The sequence below is a fragment of the Halichoeres trimaculatus genome, unplaced genomic scaffold (genome assembly GCF_033239565.1).
Source record: "Halichoeres trimaculatus isolate MK-OKI-2021-1 unplaced genomic scaffold, fHalTri1.1 fHalTri1_scaffold_2, whole genome shotgun sequence".
NCBI classification, from domain to species: Eukaryota; Metazoa; Chordata; class Actinopteri; order Labriformes; family Labridae; genus Halichoeres; species Halichoeres trimaculatus.
This window is the reverse complement of record NW_027437180.1, coordinates 12,369,906-12,393,274: the sequence shown is the minus strand read 5'-3', so window position 1 is coordinate 12,393,274 and position 23,369 is coordinate 12,369,906. Positions and strand designations below refer to the sequence as shown.

At 41.1% G+C, this 23,369-nt stretch overlaps 2 protein-coding genes across 3 annotated transcripts; both read left to right on the top strand.

The window, feature by feature from the left end:
- Positions 1 to 6,916: 6,916 nt before the first annotated feature.
- LOC141787184 (uncharacterized) lies at positions 6,917 to 14,374 on the top strand. Of its 2 annotated transcripts, none has more exons than XM_074665472.1 (11): positions 6,917 to 7,117; positions 8,030 to 8,134; positions 8,324 to 8,479; positions 8,625 to 10,149; positions 10,371 to 10,424; positions 10,514 to 11,297; positions 12,368 to 12,562; positions 13,072 to 13,135; positions 13,221 to 13,342; positions 13,427 to 13,578; positions 13,710 to 14,374. In XM_074665472.1, the coding sequence occupies exons 1-11, from the start codon at positions 7,022 to 7,024 to the stop codon at positions 13,808 to 13,810; spliced, it is 3,354 nt and encodes a 1,117-aa protein (XP_074521573.1). In that variant the 5' UTR covers positions 6,917 to 7,021; the 3' UTR covers positions 13,811 to 14,374. The 2 variants fall into 2 exon arrangements, with proteins under 2 accessions (XP_074521573.1, XP_074521574.1); XM_074665473.1 differs by lacking the exon at positions 6,917 to 7,117 and adding an exon at positions 7,468 to 7,808.
- Positions 14,375 to 15,532: 1,158 nt separating this feature from the next.
- ogal (O-GlcNAcase like) lies at positions 15,533 to 23,338 on the top strand. Its single transcript, XM_074689548.1, has 17 exons — positions 15,533 to 15,866; positions 16,097 to 16,148; positions 16,424 to 16,521; positions 17,238 to 17,368; positions 17,628 to 17,799; positions 17,893 to 17,991; positions 18,583 to 18,722; positions 18,819 to 18,963; positions 19,211 to 19,309; positions 19,403 to 19,662; positions 19,750 to 19,924; positions 21,683 to 21,768; positions 21,952 to 22,044; positions 22,115 to 22,185; positions 22,266 to 22,386; positions 22,474 to 22,603; positions 22,863 to 23,338. Exons 1-17 carry the CDS (start codon positions 15,806 to 15,808, stop codon positions 22,997 to 22,999), a joined length of 2,070 nt encoding a protein of 689 aa, XP_074545649.1. The 5' UTR covers positions 15,533 to 15,805; the 3' UTR covers positions 23,000 to 23,338.
- The last annotated feature ends 31 nt before the right edge of the window (positions 23,339 to 23,369 follow it).

Below are 23,369 nucleotides of genomic sequence, written 5' to 3'. Positions count from 1 at the left end.
TCTGATTCTCTGAAACTTGTGATCTCATTATCTCTAAACTGCTAAATTGAATTTTAAAAAAGGAATTCATCGCCATGTAGTGCGTGTAATTAAAGAAACATGCTCAGGCTGAAGTCATTTTTTATACCAGGTTGTAAATATGTTTATTAATGCTGTAAAGCTGTCGTTTTGGGCTTGGTGTGGTTTTAGATATTTCCAAATCCAGCCTCAAGCAGACACTCAACAAACTGTAGTTTTTAGCGTCTCCATATTGTCTTCATTTCTCTAGGCCAGTGGATGCCACTTGGTGTAAATACACGTGCACACACACTCACACACACACACACACACACACGTTCCAAATCAATAATTTTATGTAAGAAAAAAAAACTGGAGGAAAATCCCTCTTCTTAGAATTCAACACAACTGAACAGGAAATCACTGCATGGACTTAAAATCACCTCCAAAAGTCATTGCGTGTGAAGACATTTTAGTCACACTTTGTTCACAAATGCCAAACAACAGACTAAACAAAGTGGAAAACCCATACAAACCGGATCCAGCAATGCTAGCCACTTCTATAGTCTCTGACCCTTTTAAAATGGACTGAGGTGAAGTGGAAAAACTGTCCCGTGGTCTGAAAAATTGAAATTTGACACTCTTTTTGGAAATCCTGGATCTTATAAGGTTTAGGAACACCCAGCTTGCTGTCAACACACAGCTCAAAAGCCACAGTAGCGTCCTTGTCACGGTTACACTACACATCTTAAAATGTAACATTAATGCTGAAAATTTCAGATTCTGAAGCAACAATGCCGCCATCCAGACTGCTATTTGAAAAAAAAAACTTTGAACAATCCAACGGGAAAATGCCCGATGACAATATCTCTGATTTCACCAAAATCAATAAAGGTTTGAATATATCTTTATGTGTAGGCTACATCAGCAGACTCTTTTTTCAAACCAACGTCACCAATAAAATCTGAACTTCAAACATATCAAAATGTTGATTAATGAAGCCTTAAGTCAAAGTGTGTTTCAGACTTTGATTATATCTGATATATTTGATCTTGTTAATGTTTGATATCAGCCCCTGTTAGGCTCCATCTGATCCTGTGACGCAGACCGACAACATTGTAAACGAATCAGTTAAACCATGGCAGCAGAGAAGAAGTTAATTCCCTGGCCATTAATGTTGAAGGATTTGTGCTCAGTCTATAAACGAACCGTGCTTGATACAAACAAGCCTGTTACAGAACTTCAATAATGTAACATCCAACAAATTAGGAACTGGAGGAGAAACACTGCAGAAGAAATTTGCCCCCACAGAGTAAAAACAAATCACCCAAAGTCGGTAGACTGAAGTTAAAAATGGCTTTAGCGCCGCTCTCACGCCCGTGTTTCAGTACACTTATCTTGCAAAGTTGTTTGGATGGCAAATGTGCTGGTTAATTAGCTTAAGAAATCTTTGTGTGCATCCAGCCGCAGGGCAGAGCAGAGAATGAAAGAGGCTGTTTGGAGCCAGGCGGCCCTCTCTAAACTCTTATGTAAGGCACAAACTGCATCCTGTTTCTCTCAGCTACATTATTGATGCAGGCTTCTGTTACCACATTGTGCGGCTGTGTGTGCACTGTGAGTGTGTACACCTGTAAGTCACTCCTGCAGAAAAGTCCCTCACCTGTGCTAATGCATAGACAGGGTGGTCTCCTCCTGCTGGTACCTCCTCACTTTCTCTCGTGATCTGTCCTTCTCTCAACACGCTCCCTTCTTGTGTCTGCACCTCATTCCTCTTCAGTTAATGTGAGCCCCTTTCCTCCTCTTCCTCACTCAGTCCTTCATCTCTCACTAACAGATGTTGTCTGCACCATGTGGGAGGGCATTCCTCTTCTCTGCTGTGAAATCCAAAGACAAACATGAAAAATCAAAAGAGAGCGACTGCAAAACAGCTCCCCAACTCAGCCTCAATAAAGTCACGCATGTGTGCGCCACGAGGAGGTGTCAGGTTAAAGATCAGAGTGCCTTTGCCTTTTTTGACACACCTCTTCTTCATTACACAGCATCTGAAAGGTTACAGAAGGGCATACACATGCATGCAAAATGTAGCATGACTAAAGAGACATGATGACATAGAAAGACACAAACACACACACAGCGAGAGCAAACAGGAGAGCTTATATACTGTCGGTATCTGACTCCTCAGACCTCGCAGGTTCTTTAAAAATTCAAACATGGCAAAAGAGCACCGTGGGAGTCCTCCAGTAGGTCAAGAGTGAGGAAAACACCAGAGGCAGAGGAAAGGAGGGGGAGTGATGTAGAGGAATGAGAAAGTGGTTTCATTTTTTACTCTTCCTCCTTTCCCCCTGAGATGGGAGTACAGTCTGGCACACTGTTGAGCTTCAGGGATTTTGGGGAAATGCTGGTTTATGACTTTAGTGAAGGGGACTGTTTTACATCTTCTCACCAAAATCTGTCTCCAGAGTGACAGGAAAAGGGAACAGTGGCTGGGGAGTGGGTTTAATGTGTGTCAGTGAGTGTGTGGGGCCTTGTACTGACATGGTGGCTTGGTGCTGGATACTGCAGTAAGGTGACCCACTTACACAGCACTCCCCCCCTCCTGAACACACACTGTTACACTAACACTCCTGAACACACTCACACTTCACCCGCCGGAGACTGGAGGATGCTTTGGCCCCATTTCAGAGAGTAATGTGTTTTTTAGAGTTGTGGGAGACAAGACAGAACCGTGAGTGTGTGTAGACAGAGAGAGGTCAGAGATTTGAAGCTGTAGTAGAAAAGAACAGGTGATCAGAGGAAGACAGATATACTGCAGGTAAGTTTTCTTTTTAGAAAATAGACTTCATGTTAATCAAATCAAATGGATAAATGGTACAAAGTGTGTCTATGAGCATATTTTCCTCCAGCTAATCTTGTACAGCTGTGAACTCTTTGTACCATCGTGACATTCAGCCGAAAGGTCAACTCCTCGCTGGTATGAATGAGATAACAAACCAGACACATCCATTCTCATCTGAACAAAAAAAGAGAGATAGAACAAGATACCACTAAACAAGTAAAGAGGTGATGAACCTGAATTCATTATGCATCCTTTTCATTCATTTATCATCGTATCATTGTGTGAAAGGTGTCCTCTGAGGACAGGTGACTCACAGGGGGGAGACGGTTCAGTTAGGACTAACTCATTCACAACTTTTAAAGGCTGCAAGAGAAACAGAAAGCGAGTTTGACTATAAGGAGGTATATCATACTGCCATCTAGTGGAGGAAATTAATCATGGTCCACTCAAAATCCAAACTGTTCTGATGAAGTTGGATCAATTTGTGTTGACCACTTTGGTAATGACCACCAAACAATTGTAGGAGAGTTGCTTGTAGCTTTCTTCGTTTTTAAAACCAGTGTTTTCTCCTTTGATGGAGCTTCAGATTTTAAGAGAAGTACTTTGCAAACCTTTTTATTAGACGTGAATACAGGAGGAGTGAGTTAATTAAAAAGTCCTGCACAAGAAAATGTCAATACCTAGTGTAACTTTGCGGAAACACTAGAAATTATGTCTTGTTTCTATCTTTCTATCTATCTATCTATCTATCTATCTATCTATCTATCTATCTATCTATCTATCTATCTAACTACCTATCTATCTATCTATCTATCTATCTATCTATCTATCTATCTATCTATCTATCTATCTATCTATCTATCTATCTATCTATCTATCTATCTATCTATCTCTATCTATATTTTTTTCTTTTTTTGAATAAGATTTAACATCTTGAAGTAAAATTGTCCTATTACTCAATTTTAATTTGTGATTGACAGATGTTGCTGGCAGAAATTACAAATTCATTTAGATCAGAGGTCTTCAACAGGGTCCCAATGGCCCCCTAGGGGATCCATGGAGGTATTGTGACATTTTTGGTTACTTGGGCAAATTTTCTTGTTTTCAAATATTTTTTACTCCCTATTCACTGTACCTCACAAATACTTCAAATGAAACTTTAAAGACATGAATCTGTGTGTATTTCTGGATGGCTTCTTATCGAAGGCACAATGACAATATGTACATTTATACATGGCACTCAGCCTATATATATATATATATATATATATATATATATATATATATATATATATATATATATATATATATATATATATATATATATATATATATATATATATATATATATATATGTATTTTTTTTTTTAAATGAGTGAATGAATGAATATATACAGCAAAGGGTACCGGCTCCATCTCTTCCTCAGTAAGGGGGTCCTCAGTCTGAAAATGATCTTTTTTTGCTGCAACGGTTTTGATGTAATCTAAACAGTTATTCAAAAAATTTTGAGACTTTCTGGATTGCTTTTTCAAGAAAAAATTCTGATGACATGGGAGGTGCTGGGAGACTACATAGCAGAGCAATACTCAGTCTGCGAAAACAGTTGTCCTCTGCGGCTTTGGAAAACTGAACCGACGAGAATATTTTCCCTGATCTCTGAAAATGATTTTAGATGTCATTAAAGTGACTTCAGACTGGGTCAAGAAACTTAAACTTCAGAACAGAAATGCTTAATAGACTGTTTCAAGAAAGAGGCTGGTAATTTCTACTTCTGGAGCATGGAAGGTTTGAGTGATGACAAGCAAGTAAAGGGAGTCAGGAGCTTATATCTTAGCTGTGGCTAAAAGCATAACCAGAAAGACTGATCCAAACATAGTCATTTCATTCTTTTTCATTCTGCCTGGCATGTAAAGGTCATATAAGAAATGACCATCTTTGTGTTATTTAACTACATTTTATGAGTGGTGAGCTGAAGGAAAAAAACACAACATTTTATTCACATCCAAACAAAAATAGTCCAGGACTGCCATGCATCACAAATAAAAGCCAAAGCATTGGGGCCTTCAGAAACTAACCTGCTAAGTAGGGGACAAAACTGCATCATACTTTAACTTATGCAGTCTGAAAATGGAAGTTCACTTTATGTTAAAAAAATAAAAATAAAACAAACAAAAAAAAAATAACTCCCAGCACCTTAAAAGCTCAAACAAGAAAACATGTTTGTTAAAGCTTTAAAGGTGATGATGCAGCAGATTTTGATGCTGACCTCTGACTAAGATGGCCCTGAGGGAACAAACATCAAATTAAACAGGTTTATTGTAATATTATCCATGTGTCAGGTAATTTCAAAATATTTCTCAGTTTTATGCTCTAACGAAACATAAACAGAAAGTTTTGGCCATAAGGATCAGCCTTACCATTCTTACCTGTGGAGGAAAGTGACAGACATGATGTCAGTTGATCAGGCCAAACCAGTGTGACCAGGTTTAGTACCAAAGACTCAAACCCCCCTTTAAAATGATCAACCTCTTTGTGGAACAGCTTCTCATCCCTGCACAATTCAGTAGAAAAAGTTCAGATTGTTTCCAAAGTAATAGATGAGAGGAGAATAATTCTGCCTCTGTGCTGAATATGTTAATGTAATCAACCATCCAGAAACCATCATATGATTTGTCAGTGGAGCATAAGGGTTGGTGATGTTTGGTCTTCATCTGCAGGAGAGAGAAATGTAAACCACACCAGTGAGACACTACATAGACAGCTGTGCTTTATACAGACATTAAGAGTGAAGATAAAGCATTTATTATATAGAGGAGTTCAGGATCTGCTCAGGACGAAGACGAAGCATGAACAGATTTATCATGAATCAGCATTGGTTCTGACTCATGTGACAGCAAAATATAAATGAAGTAAAGCCTCAGCATCACTGTGAACCAAGTGAATACAGGCAATAAATTACTTCAAATGTATTCAATCATAATGATGTAGTGTACAGTACAAATGTTTTCCAAGGCTTTAACACATTTAAATTAATGCAGACTCAAATCTGCACCTCAGGAGGAGCCATTTGTATTCAAACAGGGTTGTAAAACAGTTTTGAGGCCATAACAGCATAAGATGCGTCAAGGTGGAGGTGTGGATACACATTAATCAGGGAAGTCAACACATCAGTATTGTAAAGTCTAGTCATCCGCACAGACTCTGTTGGTTTAGTTGCTGAGGAAGTCCCCAGGAAGCATTGATTCCTTTACCTTAACACCACTGCAGAAACTGCTGGTGTTAATGTTGTTTATTATCATATCTGACATACTGTGAGCGGCTACTAAAACTGAATGTGCTGAAATCTTTATGGTACACTGAACAAATTATTACATGGGAAATAATGGAGCACTTGGGCAAATTTAACAGCTTTACAGAGAGTTGTTTCCGCTTTGCAGTAACACTTAAGTGCTCCCTTCCACTATCAAAGCCTCCTGCTATAAAGGGGGTAAACAGGTCCACAGTAATCATTAATTTCTTATTATGTTAGGCAACATGAGCAGGCCTATTTGCTGGAAATGAACATTTCTTATTAAATATTTCAAAAACTGTTTGAAAAGCTTTCTCAGCCTCCAGATTCAATAGTGAAAAATACTTTGAGTGCACGGTTAAAACATATATAAGCTGATAATTTGATGACAATGAAGGGATATTTGATATGACCCGTTGACTTCCGTTTTAGGTGAATAAGGAAGGGGACATGTTGTTCACCCCATCAAACGATAGAGGTCGCTTTTTGAACAATATATGTCTGTAACAAGTTTAAAAACCTGTATTAAAGTAAATCAACCAAATTAAGAAAAAAAATACATGCGACCTGTCTGTCGTGTACTTCAGCTGACAAATATAACAGCAGCATCCATTATGAATGTCGAAAGCATTCCCTAATAAAATTTATTTTTAGCTAATTATTAGCAACCGTAGCTTCTGAGTGCTAGTCTATTAATTGAGCTTATTTGAGTAGAAAACTTATTTTATTCGACGGACATTATAAGCAGATAGAGCTGACCTGGGGTATGATTTGTTCTCATTCCCTTTTTGCTAACACGAGAAGTTACTGGTGCCTAACTGATCCCAGGTCGGTGTTCTCCTCGTGCTCGGAGCCGGCGGTGACCACGTGTCTCTGTCCGGCCTGCCAGTGCCGGAGCATGTGGTGCAGCAAGATGGCGGCGCGGTGGAGTCCCACAGACGGGGATTTAAATGCCGGTTCAGGGGACTTACTGGTCAGCAACTCTCTCAATGAGGTACCAGGTCTCTCATATAAACTTACTGACATCAAAGTAGTTGCACGCGAGCGAGTTTCGCTGATCTATTGGGAGCCGTTTCGCGGGTGCACGAGGCCACATGCGTGTACGGCGACACGTGGCTCTCGCGGGGTAGTAGTACTACAGAAGTGGCGACCAGGGAGTTGGCAAAACTGCTTCGACACACTGAATTGAATGTCGTTCCCTGTTCATCACTGTTAAATCCGGCAGATCAATCCGTCCCGGTCTCATGTGTCGTTGAGTTCGTGAATAAACCGAGAGAGACCGGCTCGTTTCCTGTTCAGTACATGATGTTCGGACGAGGCTGCGCCCTTAACCCTGTCCGCTTATTAAACTGAACGTGTAAATATTTCCGCAGCTCAACTGTACCGTTTCATCGTTCATTTTAATTGTAGGCTGTTTACTAGCTGGCATACGGACACACTGCTGCTGGTGTCACATTGGGACAATCCTTCAAGGGGCTTGTGCTTCCTTTTCTACATCGATGAGCTGATTGAGTCCCTCCTCTGAGGCCTCATCGACCCTAGATAGCCCAAAGCCTTTTACCACGTGCACACACGTCCTTCTAATATGAATATGAAAATTGAAAGCCTTCACATGTGCATTATTAATCTCCAGACTTTGTCCATACAATAGACTGAAACTAAATTGTTACTGTTAGTAAAGAGAAGTAAGTAAAATATTTCTTTATTTCAAGGCTTCTCAATCTTTATTTCAACACCCTAAGAATGTGCAGCTCCTTGTTATGCACAGAACGGTTGTTTCCAGCTTGCTGTGTCCTCTGACTCAAACCCTGGTCACACCCAAGGAAGGAGTCAAATGTTAACTAGGTCAGAGTGGATAAAATTCACAACACTTGACTGTATTGTAATGTATATTTTGTCTCCTCAGTTTGCCCTCAGACAACATGATGTGCATGGCACTGAGATGGAAACACAGTCCTGTGTGGACCACTCAATCCTGGCTATTTTTGAAGACTCCAGTGTCACATCAGAGGTCAGTTTGAAAAGATCATCACTGAACAAAAGCATGACATCTATAAGAGCAGAGGACTTTCCCATTGAATATAAGATGTCTATTATCTGTTACATAGTGGATTTTAATAGTTTATGTTGGTGACTTAACCATGTAAAGGCACATCTTAGATTTGTTCATTAATGAGTAAATCTGTTTTCTTTTTATTAGGATAAAAGTCAAGTGGAGGAGGAGAGTGAAAACCTGCTGTCAGCCCTGACGGAGATGCTGGACAGTGTGGAGGATGATGATGGGACTTTGTCTCCCTTTGACACACTGCCTGACACTAAACTTCTCACTCACATGGAGCAAGAGGACAACTCAGTGGTATGCATGCACAGAAGTACAATAAACACTTACTTGAGATGAAATGTTAGAAACCATCCTAGAATATAAAAACAGAACTCAAAAGATAAACACAACACACTGTTCAATACAATTCAACCATTTGTTTTCCTTTCTCCCTCTTTAGGAACTATCTCTGGCTGAGAGACTTAGACCAAGATCTAAATCTGCAGATGTAAAATGTGCACTTAAGAACGAAGGAGATAAAGAAGATGAGAGCAAAAGAGGGATGAAAAGTCCCCAGAAAACGTACAAACACCAAAGTGAATCGTTGTCATCTTCTAAGAAAAGGAAAGCAGAGCCTGAAGTGGAGGTCTTCACCTCCTCCACTCTGGTCAGCCTGGTCAGGATCATGCACTCCTACTGTCTGAAGCTGCATGTGGAAGAGGAGAGTGAGAAACTGAAAAGAGATCACACATTATTCTCTCATGAGGAGGTGTGGAAGTATGAGAGACCCTCTGAAGAGAGCGATGAAGAGATAAATGTTGTGTCTGATGATGAGGTCACAGTGAAGGAGACAAAGGACAGAAAAGAAGAGGATAATGGGAAACTGCTGAAGAGTGTTTTGTTGAATGGAATCTCATCCAAAGCTACGCCATCCAGAGAGAAGAAGAGGGTGAGCTTTGGCCCCGTTCAAGTGGCTTCATTTGATGAACCAGAGGACATGGAGCGATTGAATGGGAAGAATTTAACGAGTCAAATTGTGTCAAAAGCTCTTGAAAATCCAGCTGGCCCAGCACTTGAATCTAAAAGACTCACCTCAGACAGTAACAGTAAGACAGAGGCTTTACCAGCCAAAGGTGAGACCAAGGCCAAATCACTCAGCCTCCAGCAGTACAGACAGCTGCGCCAAAAAAGACAGCCCCTGGTGGAGAAACAGGGCAACTACACTACCAAGTGGCCCTCAGTGTCCGAGCCCCCCAAAGAGCTGACCCCAATCCTTTGTTTACAGGGACAAGTTCAAATCAGCTGTAGACCAAAGGCAGCGAACGGTTACCCAGATGTTAAGATTAACACACATAGATCTCAAACCTCTTCTTACAAAACCCAACACACCTCCACTCCACCCAGACCTCAACCCTCAGAGGCCAAGCCATCCACCTGTCACAGCAGGTTAAAGGGCCCAAGACACGAACCCAAAGACACAGCCAGTCCAGTACAGTGTGTCACCACGGGCACCGACGTCCCAGTGCCTGAAAGCAAAAGAAGTCCAACCAAGAAAGTGACACCACTCAGTGTCGATCCCCCAAACCCTGTCCTCCTCCCACTGCCTGCCAGTCAACCTCCATCACCACCCACCCATCACTCCTCATCAGAGTCCACAGCTGTCCTCCTCATCAAAGACTCCAACCAGCTGAATGCCATGCACTTTCAAGAAACCCCAAATGTATCCTCAGGTTCAGCACTTCAGCAACAACCATCCTCCTTAAAGCCAAAGTCTGAAGTGTCTCAACATAAAACAGACACTGTAAACAAGTGTGGTGAGACAGCTTCAGTCATCTCTGAACCAAAGACTTCTCCATCAAAAAGTGTAACACTGGCCCCCACAGATGACCCTTCACCATTTAAAGAGAAAGTAGCAGAGGTTATCTGCAGTGAATCCTCACCTGAAAAACTGTCACCTGCTCAGGAGAGGGTGGTGGAAGACGCAGGTAAAATATTCAAACCTAAAAACATTGAATGTGTTTGCATCGTTTGTTTTATTTTAAGTTTGAAATGGTTAGGATTTGTGTTCAGTAGCTATTACGTTTTCTTTTGTAAAGGAATAATTTAATGAATATTTTACAGATGATGTTGAAAACTGACTACAACTGAGGCATTAGAAACATCATCTGAAGTTATCTTTTTATCGTTTTGTGTCCTCTCACTTCAGGCATTGAGGCAGCTGATGTGACCAGCCTGCTTGAACAGTTTGAGGAAACACAAGGTAAGGGATCGGATCAATGGTGACACATTTACTTCTGCTGCTCATGTTCTCACGTGAAAACTTTGTTTCTTTAATCTTTCTTCTTTCAGCAAAAGAGGGGAGAGTGGAGCCTAAACTTAAAAGTGCTACCTCACCAACAAACCTACAAACAAATGTAAACTTGGACAGGACTCAGCTGCATTTACTGACACCACATGTTGAAGCACATCAACCGTCAAGCACTTCAGACTCAAACCAGAGTCAGACAGACCTCAGGGATCCACAACTTCTACCATCACAGAGTGTTGAAATCCCTGAACCCCTCGGAACTGAGATCATTCTCAGCACGGTACGAGATCTGCCGATGAGACGCAAAAATACCCCCCTCAAGGCCATCCAGATCATTGACCCCCGTCCCCTCCCACCTAAGAAGACCCACGCCAACCTGCCACAGCTCCCTGCTGCTCACACCTACACACACATCTCCTCAGATCATGACTATTGCATACCTGTAGACCGCGCACTTTCATCCACTACTCAGGGAAGCAGTCCGGCTGCTGAGTGTACCGGTGGGACTGACGCCTCTATTAGGGCATATAGTTCCTCAACTAAGTCTGTACTGCAAGATCCACCTGAAGAACCCAGGACCAGATCAGAATCAAATCTACCTTCAGACAAAACCCTCTCTCTCTCAGATGTTCCTGCCAAAGAGAAGGATTGGAGTACAGCTGAGCAGAAGACACCTCAATGCAGCCTCCCAACCCCCCCACCCAGCCCTCCAGTCAGGGGGAGAGAAAAGAGGAGGTATCGAAGAAGGTCTCCTCGTTCCAGTTCCAGTTCCTGCTCATCGTCGTCATCCTCAAGCTCAGCATCTCGCTCTCCAAAAAGACAAAAGTAAGCACCTTTATCAATCATTCCTATTTGTTATTAGTCTTTGTTTTTCCCCTGTCTGCATTATTTTTATTGACTCTACGACCTACCCACACTGCAGTTTCCTAAGCCATCTTTAACACTTATATACACTGGCTGGCCAAAAAAAGTTGCCACCAAATTAACAGGTCACACACTCTAATATTTCATTGGATCGCATTCACTGTGGCGTTGTTTGGATAAACTTCTGCAATGTCACAGGATTTATTTCCATCCAGTGTTGCATTAATTTTTCACCAGGATCTTCATTGATGATGGTAGAGTCTGACCGCTGAGCAAAGCCTTCTCCAGCACATCCCAAAGATTATCAACAGGGTTAAGGTCTGAACTCTGTGGAGGCCGATCCATGTGTGAAAATGATGTCTCCTGCTCCCTGAACCACTCTTCCACAGTTTTAGCATTGTCATCTTGGAATATGGCCGTACCATCAGGGAAGAAAAAGTCCACTGATGTAGTACCCTGGTCATTCAGTATCTTCAGGTAGTCAGCTGACCTCATTCTTTGAGCACAGACTGTTGCTGAACCTAGACCTGACCACCTGCAGCAACCACAGATCATAGCACTGCCCCCACAGGCTTGGACAGTATGCACTAGGCATGATGGGAGATCACTTCATCTGCCTCTCTTCTTACCCTGATGGTCCATCATGTTGGAACAGGGTCAATCTGGACTCATCAGACCACAGGACCTTCTTCCATTGCTCCAAAGTCCAATCTTTATGCTTCCTTACAAATTGAAGCCTTTTTCTGTTTAGCCTCACTGAGTGCTGACTGACAGAGGTCAGACTCTACCATCATCAATGAAGATCTTGGTGAAAAATTAATGCAACACTGGATGGATGTAAATCCAATTTCGTGACATTGCTGAAGCTTACTGAAACAATGCCACAGCAGCCCAACGAAACAACAGTGTGTCTCCTTTTTTAGCCTTTAAATGTACTAATAAATGTATCTGCATCACAGTCCCCCATCTAAACACTGGTCAATGGTAGGATTTTATCTCACAGGCTTCACACCATCATTTTTGTCTTGCAGGCGCCATCACAAGCGCTCAGAGAGCAGCTCATGTTCCTCCTGTTCTCGCTCCATTTCCCGCTCTCCACCCCGGCATCGTCGATGGTCTCACACCAGAACACAACGCAGCAGGTCCAGATCCTGGTCCAGGTCCAGGTCCCCATCCAGATCACCATCACCACAGAAGTGTTACAGGAAATGGAGAGGTGTTTACAGGTATAATAATGGAACCATGACAAATAAGGGTTGGCATTGCAAATATGTTGTTAAAACAACATGTAAGATGTTTGTTAAAATTTGTAGTTTGCATTTCTGTTGGTGTCATAATAACTACTATGACACTTATGCTATTTTCAACCCATCACAGAGTTAGTTCCATCAAATTGTCAAATGGTGTAAACACAAAACCACTAAATTATCTAAATAAAATATCCTCTCAAAGTTTGTTCAAAATATTTCATTCCTAAACTTGAAAATATGTTTTTGTTGTACTGAGCAAGTCAGTATGATGTGGGCATCAAGGTTTATTTTTGGGTCAGTTGGTTTAAAATCATTTTAAGTTTCATTTTTACAGTGTAGACTGCTAAAACTATAGTTATAGCTATTTTTTTTAGGAATATCAGATTTTTATGAGAAACCTTGGTTACACCAGTTGACATTTATCAGTCTTGTTCCCTAATACTAAGTCCCAGTGTTCCTCTCATCCCATCTTTTTCTCCCCACAGCAGCAGAGAGTCGAGGCGGCTCAGGAGAGAGCATGAGATCAGGATCCAAAAACTCAAAGCCATTGTGAGTAGCATATTGCGCACACATTAATTTCTTTGTGGTTTTCCTGGTCTTGTTAGTAAGTAATAATTAACATCCTGTCATTCAGGACGAGCGCAGAGTGGTGTATGTGGGCCGCATCTGCAGGTCCATGACTCACGACGAACTGAGGGAGCGCTTTTCTCAGTTTGGAGAGGTGGAATGTGTGTCGCTTCACTTCAGGGACAAAGGGTTAGTGTGCACACCAAAACACTGTTTCTACAACACTCTTTCTGTATTAGCAATGTAAAAACCCAGCATCCTTTGTTCTTATAGTGATCACTACGCCTTCGTCACATTCTACAACATGGGAGACGCTTTTGCAGCCATCGATAATGGCGGGAAACTACGGAAGCCTGATGAGCTCCCTTTTGAAATCTGTTTTGGTGGAAGGAGACAGTTCTGTAATTCAGATTATGCTGACCTTGGTGAGATTCACATCACTGTAGTAAAACAGCTGGCTTTGTCACAGCTGTTTTGTGTGTTACATCTCTGATCTGCAGTGTGAAGTGGTTAATGTGGGTAACATTTAACCTCTCCTCCTCTGACTCTTCTTCAGATGCAAACAGAGACTCAGAACAATCTCCGGTAAAGAGCAAATTTGAGGACCTCGACTTCGATTCGCTGCTGAAACAGGCACAGAGAGGACTGAAGAGGTAGCAGATCCGTGTATTCAGACAAGGCTGCTAAGCCGGGTTGCAGTAATTAAAGGAACATCTTTTCACAAAGCTCAGAGCCTCTTGCTCAATCTTATGTAGCAAACTTTTTTTTTTCATTTTTTGTATGTTTGCATGCAAATTTTAGCATGTTTAGTAAATATGTAAAAAAAGAAATGTCTGTCAATTTAATAACATGTAACTGGAGGAACTCACAAAAGCAATTCTCTTCATTCCATAACACTGAATTCATTCACACATATATATTTGTATATGAATTTAATAAAAAGCTGTTTATTGTCTCTCTTTACAACCTCAGTTCATTTGTGTATGAATTCTAAAGGAGCTGTGCTGGTCAGATACCATGCATGGTTCCTTTCGGGTACAGGTGTATGTTTTAGGTTAAAATAAAAGTCATTGCTCCTTAGCTCCTTTTAAAGATATAGTCAAGAAGAAAAAAATCAAAAGGCCTCTATGCACTGGTTCATCTGTACTCAGCCTCATATACATAAGTGTGTGTGTGGCTTTGGGTGAGTGTGTTTCAGACTGTTGACTGTGGGTTGTATGGGCAAAGGGTGGTTGGGTTGACAGGCATGTATGATTGTTTTTATTTGGACTGTAGATCACTTTGTGTTACATATTTTTGAGTGAAAAGTGCTTTTTAAATAAAGTTCAATTCAATTTTTTGACATCTTTAATCCCAGTATCTCGCTCCTATAAAAATCTTTTTGATCTTGAGCAGCCTAACAGAAAAAGCCAACAGTGCTTTGCTCTGTTTCTCAAGACAGCTGATCAAATAAGCAGGTGACCATCATGATGACAAAAGCTGTATTTAACCACTAATTTGATAATGTTTGGGTTGCACTAACACAAGACAGCTGATACACCTAGTAATTATTTGTCGCACTGCCTTAAGAAACAGTTCTTAAAGTATCACAGCTATTGTAAATGTGGCATACTAAAAACCTAACCCAATGAAATGGACACTTTTCAAAAACCAAGCCATGTCAATGGACAAATAAACAAATGGACAGATTAATTAATTTAATGAATTGATTAACCAGTAGAAAAAAGTCCAACTCTCAAATTAATGCAAGAGTATAAGAAACAAATGTGTTTCACCACTGGATGTCTTTCAGCAATTGTCAACTTTTCTAATTTTACATTAATACCTAAAGGCCCTGTGAGGACTTTTTAAATGATCTTGAAATAGTCTCACTTTTATACAGTGCAGTTTCAAATATTAAAGCACTTAGTATATTTAAATGGTGTTAGCTGTTTTTATTGAATCAGTCATTGATATACCCATAAAACAAATGATAAATCTACAAAGCCATAGTCATTTTCTTTATAAAAAGGAATATAGAAAATTATGAACTGGCCCCCTCAAAGACCAGACCTATTATTAAAGTGGGTGATAATGCTCATGGGAAATGGAGTCTTAATCACAGAAAAACACTAGCATTTCTGGTAGTCCTCAGAGCGTCTTCAATTAAAACAACATTTATTCAGTCACTTCTTTGAACAAGCAGGGCTCTTACAACTATTGTAAAAAAATGGCAACGTCATTTTTGGTGGTATGTTTATGCATAAAAACAGAAATACTTGACCACTGATGCTGATCAACAAACTGCACTGCATCCCTATTATAGAGACTGTAATTCCTCAAAGGACTCGCTGGCCCTTTAAGACGTAAACCCGGAAGTCAGACGTGTTCAACCAACGTGGGTATGCACCTCAGGTGATCTGTCATCTGTTAGCAGGGCAGCTTCTCTAATTCGTCCAGAGTATTTGCAACTTTTGACTATCTTGTCATCAAGTTGTGCACGCTCTTGTGCGCAGGCGCGAGAGAAAGATGCAATAAAAGCTCATCAAATTAAAGGCTGGCTTACACAGGTACTGCAGGAATCATTGCAGTGTCAGTGCAGGAGCTTCCACTTGTGCACCAGAAGACTGTAAACACAGGCTGACAAGAAGACAACTCAACGACCGATAAACCATGTCGACCCCGGGGAGTACCAAGACGCAGACCACACGGTTCATCAGCGGGGTAGTGGAAGGTAAGCAGACTGGGACCACGACCCAGGTTGGACCACCAGATCATAGTGTACAGTGAATAAAGCTAATTTCATATAACTTTAACTATAATGTTGACTTAAGCGTTTGTAAGATCCTAAATTAGGAGTCAGCTATACAAATATTGTAGCAATGAATAATACAATCATGTGTAACTTGATCACTTTTGCAGAGAGGGATTCGCTGTGATTTACTTGACCTTTGTTTGATGCAGGATTTTATGGGCGGCCGTGGACTATGGAGCAGAGAACAGAGCTGTTCAAAAGGTTTGTGGCCAAATATGCTTAATGCTTTTGGTATGAATATAAAAAAGGCTGTGTTCATGAAATTGCACTTGATCGAAATACTCGTGTTAGGATTTTGGTAAACAAAAAATATCTTACTACATGAAATAATATGATATCATTTGGTGTTTGCCAATGTCTTGTTCCATTTTCTCTGTTTAAAAACTCCTTTAAATCACAAAGTCATACACTCGTATTTCTCCTTGTAGTACAACTAACAGAAATAGGCTTGCTTGCTAATATCTGGTGTGTTACAGAGAACAGAAGTGGGGTTTGAACTCATACCTGTATGCTCCCAAGGACGACTACAAACACAGGATGTACTGGAGAGATCTGTATTCACCTGAGGAAGCAGGTAAGTTGCTCCCCTACATATCTGAGGGTGATCTGGAAACACCTAGTAACTAAACATGCACATGACCTGAAACAGATTCTGGAGAGGATCCAGAATCTATGTACCTGTCAGAGAAGCTGAAAAGTAAATATAGTTCTTCTCGTGTTGCAAATGCTGCAATCAGGTGGTGTCATTGTCCTTTGTCCTTTATTTTTCTTTGCTTAATCCTATCCCCACTTTTCTGCAATTTTAGATGATGTTAAAGAAACACATATTGAGGAGTTTTACAGTCCAAAACTGTTCAAAGGTCAAACGAAACTCTGGAGATGAGGTCACTGTTAAACTGTAGATATTTTTCAGTAACACCAGTGAAATAACAAAGTGCCGATCTGTGTTAAAGTTATCTCCTCAGAAAGATCATGAATTGTCTAGTTTGGAGCCTCACCTTAGAGGTGGCTCATGGTTTCTTATCAATAGTATGACCTCAGCTATCTTCTTTGCAAAGATTGTGTCCTGAAACTCCAGGGCAAATTAAAAAAAACATTGACTGCTTTAGTGACCCTGTTGTCAGTCTGTGGTTAAAATTATTTTAATTATTTAAAGGAACCATTGTGGTTTGGAGCTGGTGATAGGTTAGCATTTCTAATGACTATCAATCCAAACATTGAACTCGTACATTGCTGTCTTCCTGTTAAACATTTAATTCAAACATGTCTCATCTCTTCTTATCTGCCCAGAGCAACTCATCGCCTTGATATCAGCAGCCAAACAACACAATGTGGACTTCATCTATGCTATCTCCCCTGGCCTGGACATTACCTTTTCCAACCCCAAAGAGGTTGCCGCCTTGAAGAGAAAGCTAGATCAGGTAGGACTTTGTGTGTGAACATTAAGGGTGGGGCACAAGAGATATTTCAGATAAGCATTTTCTTTAGGTAGGTCGACAGGCAGGTGATTGATTATATAAAAGGGTGATGTGACATTTTTAACCTCTGGACAAATAATCTTGCAATCTGTTTGCATTAAGTGTATGTAAAACTGCAACCATTTTTAAGTTTAATATTTGCAAACAAAGAATAAATTCTCTGCCTGGATCCATAGTCCTCAAGCTTCCTTTCTTCTCTCAGGTGAAGGAGTTTGGTTGTAGGTCCTTCTCTTTGCTCTTTGATGACATTGAGAGGGAGATGTGTGCGGCTGATAAGCAGGCCTTCAGCTCCTTCGCCCACGCTCAGGTGTCCATCACAAATGCAGTCTACCAGCACCTGGGAGAACCTGAGACCTTCCTCTTCTGTCCCACAGGTTAGGTAGTGGGTTTGAGACACTACAACAAACCAAAGTAAATCAACTGTCTCTATTAAATCATACACACTTCCTCTGTCCTTGTTCCGACAGATTATTGTGCTGTGTACTGCACTCCCACAGTGCCCCTGTCCTCCTACCTGAACACTGTGGGTGAGGGGCTGTTGCCAGGGATTGATATTCTGTGGACAGGTAAGGCTGCTCTAAATCAGGATCCTGCTGATTCTTTAGTATTGTTTTCTAACTCTGAAATAAAGATTAACAAGGGGATATTACATTTTCCTATACTTTGAACATGGACAAAAGTAATGTTGCCGGATGTTCATACTTAATACACGAAGATTTTTAAACCACTACACATTCACATTTTGTAAAAATCTCTGAATCTAAACCACTCCGATCAGTAATTTCTAAAAATATTGCTTGAGATCTTCACAAGACGTGCTGAAATGATGAGGCATTTGAAGGGGTGGGCCTCAAACACTGAGGTCTCCAACAGTTCTAACCTCAACAGGCCTCCAGGGAGCTGACCAATCAGAGAAAGGGGATTTGTGTCGTGGAAAGCCTCAAAGTAACAGCAGCTAAAAGAAGTGTTTCGACCGAGGCTGAATCAAATGTTTTCTGAGACAGTGTGAGAAAAATAGGATTTTTGTTTTGTTGTTAATCATGTTACTCTACTACGGAGGTGCCAGAGAGACAAAATGAAGCTCAAAGAAACATAATAACCCCTCTCTAAGGTGCTGTGCCATAATTCAACAATTTTCTCTTGTTTCTGTCTTTCAGGTCCCAAAGTGGTGTCAAACAAAATCTCTGTTGAGTCCATAGAAGAGGTGACGTCTGTTCTTAGGAGGCCCCCAGTCATCTGGGACAATATCCATGCAAACGACTATGACCCCCAAAGACTTTTCCTGGGACCCTTCAAGGTACATTAAAACAAGATTGTTTTCTTGATATTTTGTAAGTTTCCACATGCTCCAGTCTGATATCTTTACAAAACCATCATGATCTGCTTCTCCCAGGATCGTCCCACTGAACTGATTTCCAAACTGAGGGGGGTCCTCACTAACCCTAACTGTGAGTTCCACCCAAACTTTGTGGCCATCCACACACTGGCTACATGGTGCAAAGCAAACACAGAGGGAGGACAGAGAGATGTGGAAATGGGTAAGCACCCCAGGCTTTAAATATCAAGTTTCTAAGTTTGTTTGTGATCAAATTTTACCACTTCTGTAGCTTCAGACATAAATGTTTACACGTCATGATAGGATCTGTTTGTGCAACAGTTTAATATTAGCCCTTACTCTGAGGTCACAAGCAGTTTTTCAACTCAAGATAGAAGTTTTACGACTGCCTATTTACATTGAAAGGAGTCAGAGAGTAACTGTTTTCTGACTCTGACCTCCATCATCAGGTGATGAGGAGGAGGACTTGTTCTACAGCCCCCAGAAAGCTCTGACCCTGGCCCTCACTGAATGGCTGCAGGAGTTTTTGAACACTGATCAGCCTGGAGGTAAAGTTACAGAAGTCTATGTGTGAATTTTATAGACAAAATGCCAACAAGTGGGTCAAACATTAAGACACTTCATTCTCTGACTCCCTGAAGGTCCTTGTCTTAAGGCGCGTCTAAAGAAAGAGTTGTCAGACGAGGAGCCCATGCAGACAGACATGGGAGAGGGTTCTTATGTGCCTGGTCCAGGAGATAATCCCCTGTACACAGCAGAACCTCTGACCCTGGAGGATCTGAAGCTACTGTCAGATCTCTTCTACCTGCCGTACGAACACGGGCAAACAGCCAAGAACATGCTGCAGGAGCTGGACTGGCTCAAGAACAACAGTGTTGCTGCCACTGCAGGGGCAGATCAGGTGGTTCTATGTTTTCTTTCATACAGAAACAGGTAACGATGGAATGAATGAGCTGTATTTAGGAAAACTGTTCTCTTTTGTTTTTAGACAGGAGAGTGGTGCTCAAGAGCGCAGCAGTTTGATGACATGTGTGAGGCAGTGGTGCAGATGTTCAATCGCCTGTCCAACGCCCCCAACCGCAGCATTCTGTACGACCTCTACAACTACATCTGTGACATCAAGAGCGGGGTTGGCCTGGCCCGATCCTACATCAAAAACCTCGGTGAGGGATCATAAGAGCTGATGCATAATGACTAAAAATAAGACTTGTTGCTTCTAAAGGAAAAAGCTCCTGTAGTGTGGTAAAAAAAAAAGATAAGAAAATCTCTCTTTCATTGACTGTCGCAGTCTCAGAATTGTTCAACCCACTGAAAAAATCGCTCATCAAACCAAGGGCTTTGTGAGCTGCATATCAGAATTATTTACCATCTTATTATTATTTAATTACATCAACAGGAACAAAATTGAAAGACCCACGAATCAGGCCGTACGTGGAAAACAGGATTGGGTATTTAAAATCAACTATGGACACAAAAAGACAATGCCTTACATGACAACAAAATTGGACATTAAAGATCAACTATGGACACTAAAAGACAATGCCTCACGCAAAAAAAAAACAAAACAGAATTGGACATCAAAAATCAAATATGGACACTAAAAGACAATAAATAATTACGCCAAAGTTCTGTAAATGGAATCAAAATTTATATTACTCTGATGACATGTGAAAAAGAGGAGACTAAATATTGAGTAAACAGGGACGGGACTAGATAAGCTCTTCTTCTCCCGTCTTCCCTTTCGGACATGTACAATGTGATCATCTATTGACAATGTGTGATGTTGTATATGTGTGTCGACATGACCGAAATAAAAATCAATTCAATTCAATGGGCGAGTCAGGAGAATTGTCGAGAGAGTTCAGACAATATTTCACTGCTGATCAAACAAGAATATGGATACAAAGTGATATCAAATGTTCCCAAGGATACAGCTGGAAGCATAGTTTGTACATTTAAAGATAGAAGTACAGTGACTACCTGGATGTAGCATTAAGAGGAAGCTATCAACCACTGACACAAGATTCCAGGTGAGAGGTGGTCTAAAGACTCCTGAGTCACCACAAATGATCTGCAGCTGGACTTAGTAGCAGCAGGCTCTGAGTTTTTTAGTCTGATCAGGAAACTAAACTAAACTAAACACTGAAGGTCTCCATCTCCCACAAACATAACTGGAATTGGATCTTATGGATGTCTGAATAAATAAGAATAAAGCAAAGATTGAAAAGAACACCCTGCCTGCAGTGAAGCATGGCGGTGGCTCAGTGATGCTCTGGGGCTGCTTTTCTTTCTGTGGCACTGGAAACCTGCAACATGTGGAATGCAGGATGGACACAGTCAAGTACCAGGAAATCCTTGGAGAAGATGTTATGCCATCTGAGAGAAAGCTGAAACTTGGAGGTTGTTGGACCTTCTAACAAGACAAAGATCTAGGTCCTGGAACAGATTAGCCATCACACTCTCTTAAATGGAACCCCCCCATTGAAAATGGTGCAATGCCTCTTGCAAACTCACAGGTATTGGTGAACTGGAGGTCATTGGTTTAGTTTCCTATGTAACACTGCAAGGAGCGGATGTCTGTCTAAACATCACATTTGCAAAAGATTCAAAAAGTAAAAGTGTGCTCTAAATACTAGAAACAATAATTTCTAAGCTGCTGTCATTAAGAGGAAATAGTTGTGTTGGGCTATTTCTTTTTTTTTTTTTTTTTTTTTCTTTTTTGAACAGCTTAAAGTTTGTAAATTTATCTAATAAACCTGACTGCAATGAGAGTTGAATAACTTTAAGTGCAACTGTTGTTTGGATTAGATCTACATAGGCTGACATGTTACATTAAAAACTTAAAACGACTTTGAGAAATGCCTGTTAATGAATAAGAATCTTGTTAAACTGTGAATTTAATGTTTTTTCCCTCTCTTTAGGGGGACGGGGGCGGCCCTCAGCCCAGGTCATAACCAGGGATCCAGAGCCCTGGATGTTCAGAGGAGGCCTTTCTGGGGAGTTCCAGGTAATCCAAACAGCGTCTAAAGACAGTGAAGGATGTTTGAGTGTTAATCGTGTTTTTATTATATACCATATTAATGCTGTGTTTAGGGTTACATTTTTTAATTGTAACTGGACTACATCATGAGATGGTCCCTTCTTAAACTCTCTTACTGAATCTGAGTGTCCTGTAATTCTGCTCCTGCAGAGAATGTTGCCCGGTCACGGAAACAGAGACCTGTTCAGACATCCTCCCATGACAGCAGTTTACACCATACGACCTTACTGCCCTGATGACAAGGTGAAGATGCAAGATCCTGAGACTAGTTAATAACTTAGCAGTTGTTACACCGGTTGTGTTTCTGTCACAGGTGGAGGTGCAGAAGATTTTCAGCGAGATGCAGGGACCTCAGATGGTGCAACCTCCTCTGATGTGTGACAGGTGAGCAGTTTGATTTCTCCGTTGTAGTGGATTCATACCAACATCACCTCTCTCTTATGATCCTCTGTGCATCTCTGCAGCCTGTCAGCAGGTGAGATCTCCCCATCCCCTCAGTGTGCTCTTGTCCTGGAGGATGATATCGGCATATGTGGTTATGCTCTGGCTCTGACTGATGCCAAACCAGCTGCAGCAAAGATTCAGGTGACCAGACGTCTGATCTGTTTCCTGAATGTATCATGAAGTATAAGATTTAGTGTTAAGTATTGTATTCTTTTTTCTCTCCTCTAGAGGGCTGTAAGCGACTCTGTGTTGAAGGACTTCCCCTCCCTGCTCACCGTAGAAGTGCTGCCCCGGGTCACTGATCCCTCTCCAGCTGAGCGGATGATTGGTCGATTGTTGTCCTCTATCAGGAGCAGCGGTAGGTGGAGACGCCAAAGATAATTCTTAGAGAGGCCTCACGGAGCTGACCTACAACTAATTCACACACTGAGGTTTAATAGGCTGCATTTTCTCCACAAGGAGGCGATGTTCAGTGTTTACTACGACAGAAGCTCAGCAGTTTATCAGTTGGCTGAGGCTGCTTTGGGAATGTTTGAAATGATAAACTCTTTTCCAGACTGTCATAAAATATATGAATCAATAAACAAACTAAAAAATCCCTTTCCCCTTACTTTTAGGTTCCAGAGGAGCTTTCTGTGAGCTGAGGGAGAGCGATCAAAGGATGATTCACTTTTACACCACACTGGGCTCCTTCACACCTATAAAGACGTCTGGTTTACCCCAAGACATCATTGCCATGGGAACGAGTCTGTGAAAAAGATTGATCAAGGTTTATCTGAGGTATCTGAGGTTTGTGTTGCTGTTCTGATGCTGTGGTACAGCTGTTTGAAAAGCTGCTGTCTCTGCAGCGTGACCCACTTCAACCCAGTTTCAATCAACTCATACAGTGATTACAGTCAAATTAGTTACAATCACATTTGTCCATGTCTTCCATGCCTAATTAAGGAGCTGCTTTATGAAAAGTCACACAGAGTTAGGGGCGTGTGTTAAAGAGGAACTACTGATCTTGTAGAGATGATGTTTTTTAATGCATTGATTATTTTTTTACTTTAAGATGTTAAATCCCTGCACAAAAATAAAAATGTGTGGACGAGCCAACATTTGTGACTTGTTGCATTGTACTC

Coding starts and splice junctions, on each gene's coding strand:
- LOC141787184 (XM_074665472.1), top strand. CDS start 7,022: ATGTGGTGCAGCAAGATGGCGGCGCGGTGGAGTCCCACAGACGGGGAT. Junction 10,150..10,370: donor GAGGGTGGTGGAAGACGCAG/GTAAAATATTCA, acceptor CTCTCACTTCAG/GCATTGAGGCAGCTGATGTG. Junction 10,425..10,513: donor ACAGTTTGAGGAAACACAAG/GTAAGGGATCGG, acceptor TTCTTCTTTCAG/CAAAAGAGGGGAGAGTGGAG.
- ogal (XM_074689548.1), top strand. CDS start 15,806: ATGTCGACCCCGGGGAGTACCAAGACGCAGACCACACGGTTCATCAGC. Junction 19,663..19,749: donor CCACTGCAGGGGCAGATCAG/GTGGTTCTATGT, acceptor TTTTGTTTTTAG/ACAGGAGAGTGGTGCTCAAG. Junction 19,925..21,682: donor ATCCTACATCAAAAACCTCG/GTGAGGGATCAT, acceptor CCCTCTCTTTAG/GGGGACGGGGGCGGCCCTCA.